At 42.9% G+C, this 20843-nt stretch overlaps 1 protein-coding gene across 1 annotated transcript in view; it reads left to right on the top strand.

Moving 5' to 3' along the window:
• LOC115174441 (methyltransferase-like protein 24) overlaps positions 1 to 20843 on the top strand; it is an 88130-nt gene that overhangs the window by 36479 nt on the left and 30808 nt on the right. The window contains exon 2 of the mRNA XM_029732955.1: positions 13264 to 13362. Coding sequence (XP_029588815.1) covers positions 13264 to 13362 — 99 coding nt within the window. The remainder of the gene's footprint in view (positions 1 to 13263; positions 13363 to 20843) is intronic.

Genomic DNA, 20843 nt, shown 5'->3' with positions numbered 1-20843 from the left:
TGTCATGGCCAGTTCATACTATCAAGATAAAAGGTGAGACCCGGATGCAGACACAGGAGGCAGATGGTTGGAGTCTTACAATATTTCTTAATCCAAAAAGGGGTAGGCAAGAGAATGGTCGTGTACAGGAAAAATGTCAAAACCAGTTCAGAGTCCAAACGGTACCGGAGGGCAGGCAGATTCAAGGTCAGGGCAGGCAGGATGATCAGGCAGTGGTCAAATCCGGGAAGACTAGCAAAAGAGAACAGAAAAGGAATACGGGGAAAAACAGGCTGGTTGACTTGACTAAACATACAAGGCGAACTGGCACAGAGAGACAGGAAACACAGGGATAAATGCACTGGGGAAAATAAGCGACACCTGGAGGGGATGGAGACAATCACAGGGACAGGTGAAATAGATCATGGAGTGACAGTGTTAAAGCTACTCTACAGGTAGTGTCACCTTTTCAGAGTTAATTTGACTCAAAATGGTGTTAAAATTCCACTGAATTTAGTTGAATTTACACTGCAATAACTGCATAATTTTACACTCTGACACTAGAGCTCATTGACTCCTCATAGTGTTGAAAATACTCATCCTGGGTTAAAATAAGTCAACATTGTTATTTTTACACCCCCTTTTCTACAGTGTACTTTTGATCCAAGGCTCTGGAATACACAGCAAATTAACAATACACAGCAAATTGACCAGTGTGACCTAGTATGGATTTTCCAGTGGAACATTTCTACTGTCGATTCAGAATTTTTGTAATAGTTTTTTGGGGGGGTAGATGAGATTGATTCAGGAGTTAAACGAACTCTGCAATAGTAAAATTAACAATCAGTGGTGTAAAATAATCCCAGTGTTGGTGTTAATAACCAGTGTTGAGAGTGGGATTGTGTCAGTTTTACTCTGTTGAGAGTAAAACATTCCCATCGTTATCAGATTTTCCACCATGCTCTACTGCAGGTAGACATTTTTGGATTGATTTTAATATATGTTTTATAATATATGTCATTTAGCAGATGCTTTTATCCAAAGCTACTTACAGTCATGCGTACATACATTTTAAGTATGAGTGGTCCAGGGATTCGAACCCACTAACCTGGCATACAAACTGAACTACACAGGACGATTTTTGCATGTACATTGATTGATTGATCTTATGCATGATAATGCTACCGGAGGGGATGGCTGCCGTTTTACGTGCTCCTAACCAACTGGGCTATTTTGTTAGTTTTTTCGTGTTGTTTGTAACTTATTTTTTTACTTATTTTGTACATAATGTTGCTGCTTCCGTCTCTTATGACGGAAAATAACTTCTAAACATCAGAATATCAATTACTCATCTCGAAGTGGACGCAAAGGACATACTGCTTTCTCAGGAACGGGCCCAAATCCCCGTCATTTGCGTGAATAAAAGACAGTGAAAAGGCAGCGGAGGTCAGGCTGCCTTCTGAGAATTCGTAGGCGAGTGAGTAAACCCCCACTGCCATCCGTTCTATTGGCCAACGTGCAATCATTGGAAAACAAAATGGATGATCTACGATCAAGATTATCCTACCAACGGGACATTAAAAACTGTATATGTTTCACAGAGTCGTGGTTGAACGACAACACGGATAATATAGAGTTTGCGGGATTTTCCATGCAGGACAGAGAAGCTACGTCTGGTGAGACGAGGGGCGGGAGTGTGTGTCTATTTGTCAATAACAGCTGGTGCGCGATGTCTAACATTAAAAAAGTCTCGAGGTATTGCTCTCCTGAGGTAGAATACCTTACGATAAGCTGTAGACCACAATATCTACCAAGAGATCTCATCCATATTATTCATAGCCATCTATTTACCACCACAAACCGATGCTGGCACTAAGACTGCACTCAAACAGCTGTATAAGGCCATAAGCAAACAAGAAAATGCTCATCCAGAAGCAGCACCCCTAGTGACCGGGGACTTTAATGCAGGCAAACTTAAATCCATTTTACCTCATTTCTACCAGCCTGTCACATGTGAAACCAGAGGGGAAAAAAACTTTTACTCTACAAGACCACCTTTACTCTACACACAGAGATGCGTACAAAGCTCTCCCTCACCCTCCATTTGGCAAATCTGACCATAATTATATCCTCCTGATTCCTGCTTACAAGCAAAACCTAAGCAGGAAGTACCAGTGACTCTCTCAATACCGAAGTGGTCAGATGGTGCTACGTTACAGGACTGTTTTCCTAGCATAGACTAGAATATGTTCCGGGATTCATCCAATGGCATTGAGGAGCATACCACCTCAGTCATCGGCTTCATCAATAAGTGCATTGACGACGTCGTCCCGACAGTGACCATACGTACATATCCCAACCAGAAGCCATGGATTACAGGCAACATCCGCATCAAACTAAAGGCTAGAGCTGCTGCTTTCAAGGAGCAGAACACTAATCCGGATGCTTATGAGAAATTCTGCCAAGCCCTCAGACGAACCATCAAACAGGCAAAGCGTCAATACAGGATTAAGATTGAATCCTACCACACCAGCTCTGACACTTGCCAGATGTGGCAGGGCTTCAAAACTATTACAGACTACAAAGGGAAACCCAGCCGCCAGCTTCCCAGTGACGCAAGCCAACCAGATGAGCTAAATGCCTTTTATGCTTGCTTCGAGGCAAGCAACACTGAATCATGAATGAGAGCACCAGCTGTTCCGGGTGACTGTGTGATAACGCTCTTGGTAGCTGATGTGAGCAAGACCTTTAAACAGGTCAACATTCACAAAGCCGCGGGGCCAGCCGGATTACCAGGACGTGAACTCAAAGCACTGACATTTGCATCCTCTTGCTGACTGAGTCTGTAATAGCTTAATTTTTCAAGCAGACCACCAAGGAAGCGAAGGTAACCTGCCTAAATGATTACCGCCCATAGAACTGACATCGGTAGCCATGAAGTGCTTTGAAAGGCTGGTCATGGCTCACATCAACAGCGTCATCCCGGATACCCTAGACCCACTCCAATTCGCATACCGCCCAACATATCCACAGATGATGCAATCTCTATCGCACTCCACACTGCCCTTTCCCACCTGGACAAAGGGAACAACATGTGAGAATGCTGTTCATTGACTACAGCTCAGCGTTCAACACCATAGTGCCCACAAAGCTCATCACTAAGCTAAGGACCCTGGAACTAAACACCTCCCTCTGCAACTGGATCCTGGACTCCCTGACGGGCCATCCCCAGATGGTAAGGGTAGGCAACGACAAATCTGCCACGCTGATCCTCAACACTGGGGCCCCTCGGGTGTGTGCTTAGTCCCCTCCTGTACTCCCTGTTCACCCACAACTGCGTGGCCAAGCAGGACTCCAACACCATCATTGATGAGACAGCCTATAATAGGGAGGAGGTCAGAGACCCGGCAGTGTGGTGCCAGGACAACAACCTCTCCCTCAGTGTAAGCAAGACAAAGGAGCTTATCGTGAACTACAGGAAAAGGAGAGCTGAACCAGCCCCCATTAACATCAACGGGGCTGTGGTGGTGTGGGTCGAGAGTTTCAAGTTCCTTGGTGTCCACTTCACCAACAAACTATCATAGTCCAAACACACCAAGACAGTCGTGAAGAGGGAACGACAACATCTTTTCCCCCTCAGGAGACTGAAAAGATTTGGCATGGGTCCCCAGATCCTCAAAATGTTCTACAGCTGCACCATCGAGAGCATCCTAACTGGTTGCATCACCGCCTGGTCGGGCAACTGCTCGGCATCTGACCGTAAGGTGCTACAGAGAGTAGTGCGTACGGCCGAGTACATCACTGAGGCCAAGCTTCCTGCCATCCAGGACCCACTGTAAATTGACACCCCCCACCTCCATTTGTTTTTTACTCTGCTGCTAGTCACTGTTTATTATCTATGCATAGTCACTTCACCCCTACAAATGTACAAATTACCTTGACTAACCTGTACCCCCGCACATTGACTCTGTACCGGTACCCCCTGTATATAGTCTCGTTATTGTTATTGTTACTTTTTATTAATTTTTTTACTTTAGTTTAATTTAGTAAATGTTTTCTTAACTATTTCCTGAACAGCACTGTTGGTTAAGGGCTTGTAAGTAAGCATTCCACGGTAAGGTCTACACCTGTGGTATTCGGCACGTGACAAATAAAGTTTGATTTGATTTGATAAATAACATACATTTTTCTAAACTAATCCAATCAGTTAGTTCGATTTATTGTACCTCTTACTGAAATGCTTGTTCCAGTTTAAATGGAAGTCTCCTCACAATGTTCCTAACCCTAAAAGTAATTCTGAACGCAGGGTACAGTTGAATATAACTCTGGCTGGAATCCATTAGGAATTACACATCACTTGGCAAGCCAGCATTATGTCCCTTGCAGGCCTGATGTGGTATGTAAACCAGGAGGTTCCTAACACCACTGTGTTAGGATAAATCTTGTCCATCTAAGTAACGCCTTATGATTAATGTTCCCTCTAAGCTGTGCATGTGTGCGGTCATACCACAGAAAGAAGCACAAGATTGAACTTCATTCAACTTTCTAGAGCAGTGGTCACCAACCGGTCGATCGCGATCACCTGGTCGATCTCCAAGGCATTCCTAGTCGATCTCCAAAATTTCGGTAAAAAACCCAACGATAAAACCTTGTGTCGCTATTTTGTTGTTGCCATTTTGAAACATTTCATGTGTCTGAAGGTACAAACTCTGACTTCCCGGAGGGCCCAAAGAGCAAATCAAGTGCACTATGGGTCTACTGCTGGCCAATCGGATGGCTCAGATGACTGTGTCTGTAGTAAAATAGCAGACATAAAATGAAAGCTACAGCAAAGTTGATACTATGATATTTAAAAACATTTAAAACCATGACTAGAGAGAGACTGTCAATGAATACAATGAATACAACGAATACAACGAATAAAGAGATGCTGTTTTTATGAGTGAGTTCATGTTTAAGTTCTTACTCAACACTGTCAACACTTTGTATTCAACACTTTTATAAGCCATAAAATGCATGTTCTTCCTATTTCCACTCAGCGCTACAACAAGCACTGCAGCAGTAATGAATGAGTAGGAAAGTGTGTCAGTAGGCTTGTGTTGTTGTTATTATTAGCGGCTTGGGTCTTTTTTAAAATCAAGGAATATTTCACTTTCTCTGTTCATAAGAGTAACAACATGAATTTGTGCATGACGCAGAAATAATGCGGTGCGACTCGAGTTTCTCCATCATCTGGAAGACTATGTCCCTTTTTGGTCAATGTCAGTGGAGGATAGGCAGAGCGGAGGGACGTTGAGAGCCGAATATTCAGTCTGCTACTCTCTCCCTCAGCTGAGACTGACCATCAGATGCAGGCACCATCAGCACATAAAATAAACATATGATTATTTAAATGTATGCTCACTCAGCTGTGCTTCACAAGTAATACAACAACGGATCTAATACCGGTTTGATCATATAACCTACCTCAAATTTTGAAATATAATTGACAAAAATGGCCCGAAAAACAATGCATTGGCAGGGCAATTCAAGCAAAGCCAACATGCAGTGATAATGTATTGGGCCTGTAGCTTACTGCATAGACATCATTGCTACAGTACTGTTTTTAATTGGTTAATGTTGCATAGGCTTGCGTTTTTCATGTAAAAAAAAAATCTGAGCGCTAGATCTCGGCTTGCATTTTGTGATCTTGACCCAGAAAAGTTTGGTGACCACTGTTCTACAGTTTTCCCTGTTAACACTATCAACGTTTCCCTTTACTGTATTTGTATTTATTAGGGATCCCCATTAGCTGCTGCCAAGGCAGCTACTCTAAATGGGGTCCAAACAGATTAAAGCACTTACATTACATTCAGTGGCAAGAAAAAGGATGCGAACCCTTTGGAAATACCTGGATTTCTGCATAAATTGGTCATTAAATTTGATCTGATCTTCATCTAGGTCACAACAATAGACAAACACAGTCTGCTTAAACTAATACAACACAAACAATTATATGTTTTCATGTCTTTATTGAACCCTTGGATTTAATAACTGGTTGACCCTCCTTTAGCAGCAATAACCACAACCAAATGTTTTCTGTAGTTGCGGATCAGACCTGCACCACGGTCAGGAGGAATTTTGGACCATTCGTCTTTACAAAAATGTTTCAGTTCAGCAATATTCTTGGGATGTCTGGTGTCAACTGCTCTCTTGAGGTCATGCCACAGCATCTCAATCGGGTTGAGGTCAGTACTCTGACTGGGCCACTGCAAAAGGCGTATTTTCTTCTGTTGAAGCCATTCTGTGTTTTGTGTCATTGTCCTGTTGCATCACCCAACTTCTGTTGAGCTTCAATTGGCAGACAAATAGCCTAACATTCTCCTGCAAAATGTCTTGATAAACTTGGGGATTCATTTTTCCGTCGATGATAGCAAGCCTTCCAGGCCCTGAGGTAGCAAAGCAGCCCCAAACCATGACGCTCCCTCCACCATACTTTACAATTGGGATGAGGTTTTGATGTTGGTGTGCTGTGCCTTTTTTTCTCCACACATAGTGGTGTGTGTTCCTTCCAAACACCTCAACTATAGTTTCATCTGTCCACAGAATATTTTGCCAGTAGCGCTGTGGAACATCCATGTGCATTTTTGCAAACTTCAGACGTGCAAAAATGTTTTCTTTTGGACAGCAGCGGCTTCTTCCATGGTGTCCTCCCATGAACACCATTCTTGTTTAGTGTTTTAGGTATCATAGACTCCTCAACAGAGATGTTAGCATGTTCCAAAGATTTCTGTACATTTTTAGTGGACACTAGGATTCTTCTTAAGCTCATTGAGCATTCTGTGCTGTGCTCTTGCAGTCACCTTTGCAGGATGGGAGAGTAGCAACAGTGCTGAACTTTCTCCATTTATAGATCATTTGTCTTACCGTGGACTGATGAACAAGTCTTTTAGAGATACTTTTGTAACCCTTTCCAGCTTCATGCAAGTCAACAATTCTTAGTCTTAGGTCTTCTGAGATCTCTTTTGTTCGAGGGATGGTTCACATCAGGCAATGCTTGTTGTGAATAGCAAACTCAAATTTTGTTAGTTTTTTTAATAGGACAAGGCAGCTCTAACCAACATCTCCAATCTCGTCTCATTGATTGGACTCCAGGTTAGCTGACTCCTGACTCAATTAGCTTTTGGAGAAGTCATTAGCCTAGGGGTTCACATACTTTTCCCAAACTACACTGCGAATGTTTAAATGATGTATTCAATATAGACAAGAAAAATACAATAATGTGTGTGTTATTAGTTTATGCACACTATATTTGTTTATTGTTGTGACTTAGATGAAGATCAGATCAAATTTGTTGACCATTTTATGCAGAAATAGAGGTAATTACTAAAGGGTTCACATACTTTTTCTTGCCACTGTAGACAACAGAAGATAAAACTGTACATCATATAACATTATTACACTACTACATACCTGCAATACAAAATGTATAATACCACCAAACCACAATATTAAAATGCATGCGTATGCGTGTCTGTACCTTTGTGTGCGTTTCTTCACAGTCCCTGCTTTTCCATAAGGTGTAATGTTACCTGTTTTAAAAATCTAATTCTCCTGCTTGCATCAGTTACCTGACTTGGAATAGAGCTCAATTTAGTCATGGCTCTATGTAGTACTGTGCGCTTCCCATAGTTTGTTCTGGACTTGGGGATTGTGAAGAGACCTCTGATGGCATGTCTTGTGGGGTATGCATGGGTGTCCGAGCTTGGTACGTTCAGCTTGTCAACACTTCTTACAAAAACAAGTAGTGATGAAGTCAATCTCTCTTCCACTTCGAGGCATGAGAGGCTGACATGCATATCATTCATGTTAGCTCTCCATGTACTTTTAAGGGCCAGCCGTGCTGCCCTGTTCTGAGCTTAATGTAATTTTCCCAAGTCTCTCTTTGTGGCACCTGACCACACGACTGAACAGTAGTCTAGGTGCAACAAAACTAGGGCCTGTAGAACCTGCCTTGTTGATAGTGTTGGTAGTGAAGTGAAGTGATAGTAAAGGCAGAGCAGCGCTTTATTACGGACAGACTTCTCCCCATCTTAGCTAGTTTTATCAATATGTTTTGACCATGAGAGTTTACAATCCAGGGTTACTCCAAGCAGTTTAGTCACATCAACTTGCTCAATTTCCACATTATTCATTTCTGACATTTAGTTGAGGGTTAGGGTTTAGTGAATGATTTGTCCCAAAAACAAAGCTTTTAGTTTTGGAAATATCAGGACTAACTTATTCCCTGCCATCCATTCTGAAACTAACTGCAGCTCTTTGTTAAATGTTGCAGTCATTTCAGTTGCTGTAGTAGCTGATGTGTATAGTGTTGAGTCATCCACATACATAGACAGTGGCATGTCATTAGTAAAGATTGAAAAAAGTAAGGGGCCTGAACAGCTACCCTGGGGAATTCCTGATTTTACCTCGATTATGTTGGAGAGGCTTCCATTAAAGAACACCCTCTGTGTTCTGTTAGACAAGTAACTCTTTATCCAAAATGTCAATCAATTTATTTTTGTTTCATAGTATAGTTTATTTGTATTATTATTTAGTTTAGTCACATGATTTCTTAATTTGCAGTACGTTTGCCAAGCGGTTGGGCTGCCAGACTTATTTGCCATACCATTTGCTTCATCCCTCTCAACCATACCATTTTTCAATTCCTCATCAATCCAAGGGGATTTAACCGTTTTTACAGTCATTTTCTTAATGGGTGCATGCTTATTAGTAACTGGAATAAGCAATTTCATAAATTTGTCAATTGCAGTGTCTGGTTGCTCCTTATTACACACCACAGATGAGCAAATAACATAAGAATCACTACAAAATGTATTGTATGACCTCTTACACACTATATTAGATCCAGCCTTTGGAACGTTGGTTTTCCTAGATATGGCTACTATATTGTAATCACTACATCCTTTGGATTTTCCTTCCCTGTGGCTCAGTTGGTAGAGCATGGTGTTTGCAACGCAAGCATGGTGTGTGCAACGCCAGGGTTTTGGGTTCGATTCCCACGGGGGGTCAGTACAAAATTATTATTTTTTTAAATGCATGAAATGAAATGCTCTGGATAAGAGTGTCTGCTAAATGACTAAAATGTAAATGTAAAAATGATTCGGATGCTGCTTTAAAGCAAATGTATGCAGAATTAGTAAAGATGAGATCATTACATGTTGATGATTTAGTTCCTGTGCTATTTATAACTAACCTGGTAGGTTGACTGACAACTTGAACCAGTTTGAAGTCACTGGTTGCTGTTTGAAGTTTTTCTTGAGTGGGCAGCTTGATGAAAGCCAGTAAATATTTCAATCCCCTAGAAAATATACAGTGCCTTCGGGAAAGTATTCAAACCCCTTGACTTTTTACACACTTTGTTAAGTTACAGCCTTATCCTAAAATGGATTAAATAAAAAAAAATCTACGCACAATCCCCAATAATGGCAAAGCAAAAACTGTTTATTTTATTTTAGCAAATATATAAATTAAAAAATACAGAAATACCTTATTTACATAAGTATTCAGACCCTGTACCATGAGACTCGAAATTGAGCTCAAGTATATCCTCTTTCCATTGATTATTTTTATTTAACCTTAATTTAACTAGGGAAGTCAATTAAGAACACATTTTTATTTTACACTGACCCGGCCTACCCCGGACGACGCTGGACCAATTGTGCGCCGCCCTGTTGGACTCCCGATCGTGGCTGGTTACGATACAGCCTGGGATCGAACCAGGGTCTGTAGTGATGCCTTCAGCACTAAGATGCAGTGCCTTAGACCGCTGCACCACTCAGGAGCCCTTGAGATATTTCTACAACTTTATTGGAGTCCACCTGTTGTAAATTAAATTGACTGGGCATGATTTGGAAAGGCACACACCTGTCTCTATAAGGTCCCACAGAGACGGACAGGCCGTGTTTCTCAGCCAGTTGAAATCATGAATCAGCTGGCATTTTTTATGGATATACACAAAGAAATGTCAATGGAAAAAAGGTCAAATGAAACGAAGTGCAGCTAGTTTGCAGTCTTTCCCGCTTCAGTTTGAAGTGATTGTGTTAGATGTGTTGCTGGCTAGCTCTTCTGAACAACAGTGTCCTGACGAGTGAGCACATTTTCTATGCCAGGTGAAATAGTGCATCATTAGCTCATTGTTATGGATGTATCCAAATAAATATAACTAGAAGACAGCTTAATCAAATGCAAATCCAGCTACTTTGCTGTTATACTGGCTTGACTTTTTATTATTATTTTTATTTTATACCCAAAATTTCATGATATACAATTGGTAGTTACCGTCTTGTCTCATTGCTGCAACTCACATACAGACTCGGGAGAGGTGAAGGTCAAGAGCTGTGCATACTCCAAAACACAATCCAACCAAGCTGCACTGCTTCTTGACACAATGCCCACTTAACCCAGAAGCCAACCACACAAATGTGTCAGAGGATACACTGTAAACCTGACGACCATGTCAACATGCACTGCACCCAGCCCGCCACAGGAGTCACTAGTGCACGATGGAACAAGGACATCCCTGCCGGCCAAACCCTCCCCTAACCCAGACGACGCTGGGCCAATTGTGCGCCGCCCCATGGGTCTCCCGATCGCTGCAAAAGAGGCTGGACTCAAACCAGGATCTCTAGTGGCACAACTAGCACTGCGATGCAGTGCCTTAGACCACTGCGCCACTCGAGAGGCCGCTTGGTGTGACTTTAAGTTAGCTGTAGTTGGCTAGCTAGCAAGCAAGTGATAAGAATATTGCCAGCCAGTATGGCAATGGAACATTTAGAACGAACGACTGGGTCACGTGGATAGATACAGAACAAAAAGACTGAACGACTGGGACGCGTCTCTGGCAACCGAACCGATAGACCGAACAACCAGTCGGCTTGGGTAGCAACCCTAGATTTGTGTCGGGACTATATCTAATGGAAGGATGAAATAGTATGAATACTGAATCAAAATAATGTTTTTAATGAAAATATGTCAATCATTATTTTAATATGTTGGTAACCCGTTGTACAAAAGTGATAATGCCCTCGATGCCAGTGTTTGGAGGATATATTGGTACGATTTGCTAACAACACCCGTGCCAATATATCCTCCAAACAAAGGCATCTCGGGCATTATCACATAGACCTTGAACACCACACATTGGCTGCTACTGTAGGATGAATGATAGAACAGCTTTTTCCATATTCAAATGTTATGGGATGCATTTTCTCCATTGTTTTTTATGGTAGACCACTCTGGTAGGCCTACATTATATTCAAATAGCCACAATTAAACTGTAACTTAAAGCGGGTACAGCGTCAGTGTTCACAGTAAATGTGTGCTGGACATTTCACAGAACGTTCAAGTTTGAGCTCAGCAGACCTGAAATTTGCTCAGTGCTGAAATAAATTTGAGGGAACATTGCTTATGTATAGTTAATGTATTGTTCTAAAGAGTTACATTTTAATAACATTCACCTCCAGTAGGAACTCACATGGTGAAGTCCACAGAACTGAAAATGAACGAATGAAATATCCAAGTCTCTGTCACTACAATAGATAGGAAGAGAGAGGTCCAACTCAGCAGAAAATCTGTCTTGCTCCAGCAGGTGTCTTTTTTTTTTTTTTTTTCCGCCCACAAAGCAAGGAGTTTTTGTATGGAGGTCAATGAGAAAGTTTCAAATTTGGTCAACAAAACATTTATGGTTTATTTTCTACATGCGGATTCTTTGACCGAATATAAGATGGCTATGCATATGCATGGCATGAGGCTAGTAGCATAGTGTCTCTCTCCATTGAATACAGGTAGTTAACGTGAACAACCATCATCGAATATTCAAAAAAGAATTACAACAATATATCCATAATATTTGCTAAAATTCACTCGAAAAGGCAAGGCACACTGGGAAATTAAATTGGAGGCGTGGCTTAGTGGGGGACGTGGCTTTCAATTTGTTGTTTTTGGTGTTGTAACAGTTGAAGTGGTCTATGGTTATGTTATAATAATTATGAGCATGTCAGCTGCCAGTCCTGAAGTCTTTGTAAATGTTTATGTAAGACCATAAGGCATTACAGACTTGTAAATATAATTGAAATGTTCTTAATCGAAAATGAGCGATACAGACCTCTTTGTGTAATGGTTAAAAATCCTGTATGACGTGTTATTGCATCAGCACTAAGCACAGTGCTAATTTAACACTACCATGTACTACTGTAGGACAAATAACAGTACACTGTGCACAGTTACAACACATGAAAACACACGCACACTGTTAATATTGTCCACATGAAAACACAGAAAGGGAACACAGACAAATGCCAACATGATCCAGTTATCATCAGCCTTTAATTATAGTGCAAACAGAACCACTCCATGGAACGTACTCCTCCAGTTGTCTAGTTGGCCAAAATGGAGATAGATTGCTGGAACACAGCACATTGCTCTCTCTCTCTCTCTCTCTCTCTCTCTCTCTCTCTCTCTCTCTCCTGTAATCACAAACAGACACATTCCTGTGATGATGAATGAGGTCACTGAGCCTAGGCCTGTATAGCAGCCAGGAACAACAGGAATGTGACACAGAAACCCTCCCGCAGAGGGGCATGTACTGGGACAGAAACATAAACACTTTTCCAGTCTCACAGTTGGGTGGATACTGTAGCAGGACACAAGGTTTAGCATTAATGTCACTTTAATGGATGACAGAGGGCGGATTTGATTATGCTGAGCAGTGTAGCACCGGTCTGTGGCCCGTAACGTAAATGGGCAAAAGCGGTGAGAGAGGAGCACCCGTCTCAAATCAGTAATCTGTGCCGCTTGGTCATGTTGTCAACAAAGCAGCATGGTACTTTTTTGAAAACCATACAAAATCGCTTTTCCATGAAATATATGTTTGAATTTTCTAACTTGTTACCAAAAGCAATTTCGTTTGTATGTGAAAACACAGAATCATACGCATTACTCCTTGTGGTTAATTATGTCACATTTGTTCTGAGCCGACTTCACCGTGGGCTTTGAACGGGGACCTGGCTCACGTCTGGGATGCAGCCCAGTTTCGAAACGAAAACAATCAACTTCACCTAGTGCAAAACACGCCTACCCGGGCGCCAGGGCCAGATTAATCTAATCCCCTCAGTCATCTTTAGGATTCCACACTGATAGTAACACTGATGCTGATTGGCTTTCTCCTTGTTCCACTGTGTTGTTGTTTGGCCATCTCCCTGGTCCACTGATGCTGATTGGCTGTCTCCCTGTTGCTTTTTCCAGTCTCCCAGGTGGCATATAGAGCTCGAGCCGTGGGCCAGTGACAGTCACTCCCTGGAGGAGGAAGCTAGGAGGTTCCTTCACTACATCACTACACCACAGGTGGGTCACACTCATTTAATGGTTGCATCCAAATTGGCACCCTATACCTAGGTGGCAAAGGTCGGGATGGATATTGTCATTTATCAGCGTAGTAACAAACCCTCACCTCATGACCAATGCGAGGCTGGTAGAAAATGAACACTCAATCATGTTTTTCCATGAAATTTGATGATATTTGGATGAAATCAGATCAAAGTATGATGACCAAAGTGTGAAAATGTACTGTTGCTTCTACAATTCTAAAGTTTGATCATAAAATTACTGGTCACCTCCCCACGTGTCAAACACTTGGATTCAGGAAGCGGGATTATGCAGCTATGCAACTTTTTAGGGAATAGTGACCAATAAACACAGTTAGTTAGGAAAGCTAAGGCTAGCTTTATCAAACAGAAATTTGCATCCTGTAGCACTAATTCCAAACAGTTTTGGGACACTGTAAAGTCCATGGAGTATAAGAGCACCTCCTCCCAGCTGCCCACTGCTCTGAGGCTAGGAAACACTGTCATCACCGATAAATCTACGATAATCGATGATTTAAATTAGTAATTTTCTACGGCTGGCCATGCTTTCCACCTGGCTACCCCTACCCCGACCAACAGCTCTGCACCCCCCGCAGAAACTTGCCCAAGGCCCCCCCCGCTTCTCCTTCACCCAAATCCAGACAGTTTATGTTCTGAAAGAGCTGCAAAATCTGGATCCCTACAAATCAGCTGGGCTAGACAATCTGGACCCTCTCTTTCTAAAATTATACACCAAAATTGTTACTAGCCTGTTCAACCTCTCTTTCGTATCGTCTGAGAACCCCAAAGATTGGAAAGCTGCCGCGGTCATCTTCCTCTTCAAAGGGGGAGACACTCTAGACCCAAACTGTTATAGACCTATGTATATCCATCCTGCCCTGCCTTTCTAAAATCTTTGAAAGCCAAGTTAACAAACAGATCACCGACCATTTCGAATCCCACCGTACCTTCTCCACTACGCAATCTGGTTTCCGAGCTGGTCATGTGTGCACCTCAGCCATGCTCAAGGTCCTTAACGATATCATAACTGCCATCAATAAAAGACAGTACTGTGCAGTCGTCTTCATCGACCTGGCCAAGGCTTTCGACTCTGGAAATCACCGCATTCTTAACGGCAGACTCAATAGCGTTGGACTAGTAACCGAAAGGTTGCAAGATCGAATCCCCAAGCTGACAATGTAAAACCTGTCGTTCTGCCCCTGAACAAGGCAGTTAACCCACTGTTCCTACGCTGTCATTGAAAATAAGAATTTGTTCTTAACTGACTTGCATAGTTAAATAAAGGTAAAATAAATAAAATAGCCTTGGTTTCTCAAATGACTGCCTCTCCTGGTTCACCAACTACTTCTCAGATAGAGTTCAGTGTGTCAAATCGGAGGGCCTGTTGTCCGGACCTCTGGCAGTCTCTATGGGGGTGCCACAGAGTTCAATTCTCGGGCTGACTCTTTTCTCTGTATATATCACAGATGTTGATCTTGCTGCTGGTGACTCTCTGATCCACCTCTATGCAGACAACACCATTCTGTATACATCTGGCCCTTCTTTGGATACTGTGTTAACAAACCTCCAAACAAGCTTCAATGCCATACAACACTCCTTCCGTGGCCTCCAACTGCTTTTAAATGCTAGCGAAACTAAATGCATGCTCTTCAGCCGATTGCTGCCCGCACCCGCCCGCCCGACTAGCATCACTATTCTGGACGGTTCTGACTTAGAATATGTGGACAACTACAAATACCTAGGTGTCTGGTTAGACTGTAAACTCTCCTTCTAGACTCACATTAAGCATCTCCAAAATTAAATCTAGAATCGGCTTCCTATTTCGCAACAAAGCCTCCTTCACTCATGCTGCCAAACATACCCTTGTAAAACTGACTGGATCCTACCGATCCGATCCTCCAACACTCTACTCAGCAAATTGGATGTAGTCCATCACAGTGCCATCTGTTTTGTCACCAAAGCCCAATATACCACCCACCACTGCGACCTGTATGCTCTCGTTGGCTGGCCATCACTACATATCAAATCAAATTTTGTTATATAGCCCTGATATCAGCTGATATCTCAAAGTGCTGTACAGAAACCCAGCCTAAAACCCCAAACAGCAAGCAATGCAGGTGTAGAAGCACGGTGGCTAGGAAAAACTCCCTAGAAAGGACAAAACTTAGGAAGAAACCTAGAGAGGAACCAGACTATGAGGGGTGGCCAGTCCTCTTCTGGCTGTGCCGGGTGGAGATTATAACAGAACATGGCCAAGATGTTCAAATGTTCATAAATGACCAGCATGGTCAAATAATAGTAATCACAGTGGTTGTCGAGGGTGCAACAGGTCAGCATGGCCAGGTGGACTGGGGAGAGCAAGGAGTCATCATGCCAGGTAGTCCTGAGGCATGGTCCTAGGGCTCAGGTCCTCCAAGACAGAGAAAGAGAGAAAGAAAGAGAGAATTAGAGAGAGCATACTTAAATTGACACAGGACACCTGTCACGGTTGTCGTAGGAATGAGCGGACCAAAGTGCAGCGTGTGTGTCGTTGCACATTTTATTTATACTGTGAAACTATGCAATACATAAATAAACTGAAGGACAAAAAACAACAAACTGTGACGCAGAGGTGAAACATACACAACTCAATATTAACCTCCCACAAAACCCAGGTGGAAAAACCTCTACCTAAGTATGATCTCAAATTAGAGACAACGAGGACCAGCTGCCTCTAATTGGAGATCATCCCAAACAAAACCCCAACATAGAAATACAAAACTAGAACCTAAACATAGAAATAGAAAACAGAGAGAGAAAAAAACCCTGTCATGCCCTGACCTACTCTACCATAGAAAATAACATATTTCTATGGTCAGGACGTGACAACACTGGATAAGACAGGAGAAATACTCCAGATATAACAGACTAACCCTAGCCCCTCGACAGATAAACTACTGCAGCATAAATACTGGAGGTTGAGACAGGAGGGGTCAGGAGACACTGTGGCCCCATCCGATGATACCCCCGGACAGGGCCAAACAGGCAGGATATAACCTCACACACTTTGCCAAAGCACAGCCCCCACACCACTAGAGGGATACCTTCAACCACCAACTTACCATCCTGAGACAAGGCTCAACCCACTCAAGTGACACACCCCTCCTAGGGACAGCATGGAAGATATTCATCGCCAAACCCACTGGCTCCAGGTCATCTATAAGTCTTTGCTAGGTAAAGCCCCGCCTTGTCTCAGCTCACTGGTCACCATAGCAACACCCACCCGTAGCACACGCTCCAGCAGGTATATTTCACTGGTCATCCCCAAAGCCAACACCTCCTTTGGCTGCTTTTCCTTCCAGTTCTCTGCTACCAATGACTGGAACGAATTGCAAAAATCACTGAAGCTGGAGACTTATATCTCCCTCTATAACTTTAAGCATCAGCTCTCAGAGCCGCTTACCAATCACTGTACCTGTACACAGCCCATCTGTAAATAGCACACCCAACTACCTCATCCCCATATTGTTATTTTTATTTATTTATTTTGCTCTTTTGCACCCCAGTATCTCTACTTGCACGTCATCATCTTCACATCGATCACTCCAGTGTTAATGCTAAATTGAGATTATTTCACCTCTATTGCCTATTCATTGCCTTACCTCCCTAATCTTACTACATTTGCACACATTGTACATATATTTTTCTACTGTGTTATTGACTGTAAGTTTGTTTATCCCATGTGTAACTCTGTGTTGTTGTTTTTGTTGCACTGCTTTGCTTTATCTTGGCCAGGTCACAGTTGTAAATAAAAACTTGTTCTCAACTGGCCTACCTGGTCAAATAAAGGTGACCTTTTTTTATAATAATTTGGTGACATCACCCTTATTTCATTTTAATACACCAACGGTAACATGATATTCTCTTACCTAATTTAAATAAGTCCCGCCTTGTAACCAAGATCGGAGAAGACGTGTTTGCAGAGGAGTGTGGTTTATATAGCTAGATAGCTATTCTATTCGTGCCCAGATTTGACTGTAGGGTGTCAGCAAATATTTTAAAAGGTTTACCGTATTCATCTATGACAAAGATTCTTACAGTATACAGTATGTTTCCCATTTCTTCTGTGTTTGGTGTAGGGTTGGGTGCTATCCAGAGTTCCATATCTTCCTACAGTGCCTGTGCTATCCCTTGATACACGGTATTACTGGTAGTGCACACAAGGGAGGCTACCTTTTTTTGTTACATAGAAAAGCCCAAAAAACATCACTTACCAAAATGCTAACACAATGCTAACAAGTACTCAGCATCCCCATAGCGGATGCTAGATAGAAGCTTGTGAGCACATGGAAACATTTACTACTAAGATAGACAACACAGCTCGTAAAGTTATGCAAGTATCTCAAAACGCAGTTTGCAGCATGCACAAAACAAATATTAGACAGCAGGGATCTTAATCCAGGAGAGGATTGTCTCTGCTGCTGTTACCAAGAAGCTTGATCACGCAATCTAGTTAGACACTTAGATAACGTTAGGAAGTTTGCAAAACCCAGCTGGAGAGAATTTATTTGGCACATCTTAGATGGTTAACGTAATACTTATAAGATATATAGCTGGCAAACATTTGTAGTGAATTTCCGTGTAACTTGATCACCTCACTTAAGTTGCACTGCATGAGTGACTCGACCCAAGAAACTCCCATTTTCCTTGTTGTGCTTTTTTGTAAACAAACACGTGAATGGCTCAAACAGCTGTTTTGGGAAACTATATAGTACCGGTAAGCTTTATAATAAAAAAATCGAACAGGCGAAATAATGAACGCGATCTGTTTTATCTATTACCTAGTGCACAAGTTGACTGCAGGTATTATTTAAAATGTACAAATATAGCCACCCGAGTGGTGCAGCAGTCTAGAGCACAGCATCGCAGTGCTTGAGGCGTCACTAGAGTCCCATTGGGCGGATAAGGGGAGGGTTTGGCCGGCGGGGCTTTAATTAGCTCATCGCACTCTAGTGACTCCTTGTGGCAGGCTGGGAGCCTGCAGGCTGATTTCGGTCATCAGTTTTATTCTTTTTATATATATTTTTTACCTTTATTTAACTAGGCAAGTCAGTTAATTAAGAACAAATTCTTATTTACAATGATGGTCTACCAAAAGGCAAAAGGCCTCCTGCGGGGACGGGGTCTGTGATAAAAAAAAATATACTGCTCAAAAAAATAAAGGGAACACTTAAACAACACATCCTACATCTGAATGAAAGAAATAATCTTATTAAATACTTTTTTCTTTACGTAGTTGAATGTGCTGACAACAAAATCACACAAAAATAATCAATGGAAATCCAATTTATCAACCCATGGAGGTCTGGATTTAGAGTCACACTCAAAATTAAAGTGGAAAACCACACTACAGGCTGATCCAACTTTGATGTAATGTCCTTAAAACAAGTCAAAATGAGGCTCAGTAGTGTGTGTGGCCTCCACGTGCCTGTATGACCTCCCTACAACGTCTGGGCATGCTCCTGATGAGGTGGCGGATGGTCTCCTGAGGGATCTCCTCCCAGACCTGGACTAAAGCATCTGCCAACTCCTGGACAATCTGTGGTGCAACGTGGCGTTGGTGGATGGAGCGAGACATGATGTCCCAGATGTGCTCAATTGGATTCAGGTCTGGGGAACGGGCGGGCTAGTCCGTAGCATCAATGCCTTCCTCTTGCAGGAACTGCTGACACACTCCATCCACATGTGGTCTAGCATTGTTTTGCATTAGGAGGAACCCAGGGCCAACCGCACCAGCATATGGTCTCACAAGGGGTCTGAGGATCTCATCTCGGTACCTAATGGCAGTCAAGCTACCTCTGGCGAGCACATGGAGGGCTGTGCGGCCCCCCAAAGAAATGCCACCCCACACCATGACTGACCCACCGCCAAACCGGTCATGCTGGAGGATGTTGCAGGCAGCAGAACGTTCTCCACGGCGTCTCCAGACTCTGTCACGTCTGTCACGTGCTCAGTGTGAACCTGCTTTCATCTGTGAAGAGCACAGGGTGCCAGTGGCGAATTTGCCAATCTTGGTGTTCTCTGGCAAATGCCAAACGTCCTACACGGTGTTGGGCTGTAAGCACAACCCCCACCTGTGGACGTCGGGCCCTCATACCACCCTCATGGAGTCTGTTTCTGATCGTTTGAGCAGACACATGCACATTTGTGGCCTGCTGGAGGTCATTTTGCAGGGCTCTGGCAGTGCTTCTCCTGCTCCTCCTTGCACAAAGGCGGAGGTAGCGGTCCTGCTGCTGGGTTGTTGCCCTCCTACGGCCTCCTCCACGTCTCCTGATGTACTGGCCTGTCTCCTGGTAGCGCCTCCATGCTCTGGACACTACGCTGACAGACACAGCAAACCTTCTTGCCACAGCTCGCATTGATGTGCCATCCTGGATGAGCTGCACTACCTGAGCCACTTGTGTGGGTTGTAGACTCCGTCTCATGCTACCACTAGAGTGAAAGCACCGCCAGCATTCAAAAGTGACCAAAACATCAGCCAGGAAGCATAGGAACTGAGAAGTGGTCTGTGGTCCCCACCTAAAGAACCACTCCTTTATTGGGGGTGTCTTGCTAATTGCCTATAATTTCCACCTGTTGTCTATTCCATTTGCACAACAGCATGTGAAATGTATTGTCAATCAGTGTTGCTTCCTAAGTGGACAGTTTGATTTCACAGAAGTGTGATTGACTTGGAGTTACATTGTGTTGTATAAGTGTTCCCTTTATTTTTTTGAGCAGTGTATATACACTACTGGTAAAAAGTTTTAGAACGCCTACTCATTCAAGGGTTTTTCTTTATTTGTACTATTTTCTACATTGTAGAATAAAAAAACGATGAAATAACACTTATGGAATCATGTAGTAAGTCAAAAAGTGTTAAACAAATCTAATCAAAAGAGATTCTTCAAAGTAGCTACCCTTTGCCTTGATGACAGCTTTGCACACTCTTGGCATTCTCTCATCCAGCTTCACCTGGAATGCTTTTCCAAAAGTCTTGAAGGAGTTCCCACATATGTTTAGCTGCTTTTCCTTCACTCTGTGGTCCGAAACATCCCAAATCATCTCAATTTGGTTGAGGTCGGGGGATGGTGGAAGGCAGGTCATCTGATGCAGCACTCTATCCCTCTCCTTATTGGTAAAATAGCCCTTAAACAGCCTGGAGGTGTGTTGGGTCATTGTCCCACTAAGCGCGAAGCAGATGGAATGGCGTAGCACTCCAGAATGCTATGGTAGCCATGCTGGTTAAGTGTGCCATAAATTCTAAATAAATCACAGACAGTGTCACCAGCAAAGCACCCCCACACCATAACACCTCCTCCTCCATGCTTTACGGTGGGAAATACATGTGTACATATGTCATATGTCATCCGTTCACCCACACTGCGTCTCACAAAGACAAGGCGGTTGGAACCAAAAATCTCAGATTTGGACTCCCGACCA

The sequence above is a fragment of the Salmo trutta genome, chromosome 35, assembly GCF_901001165.1.
Source record: "Salmo trutta chromosome 35, fSalTru1.1, whole genome shotgun sequence".
NCBI lineage: Eukaryota > Metazoa > Chordata > Actinopteri > Salmoniformes > Salmonidae > Salmo > Salmo trutta.
Note: the sequence above shows the minus strand (reverse complement) of the source record. Positions and strands in the feature narration are given on the sequence as shown.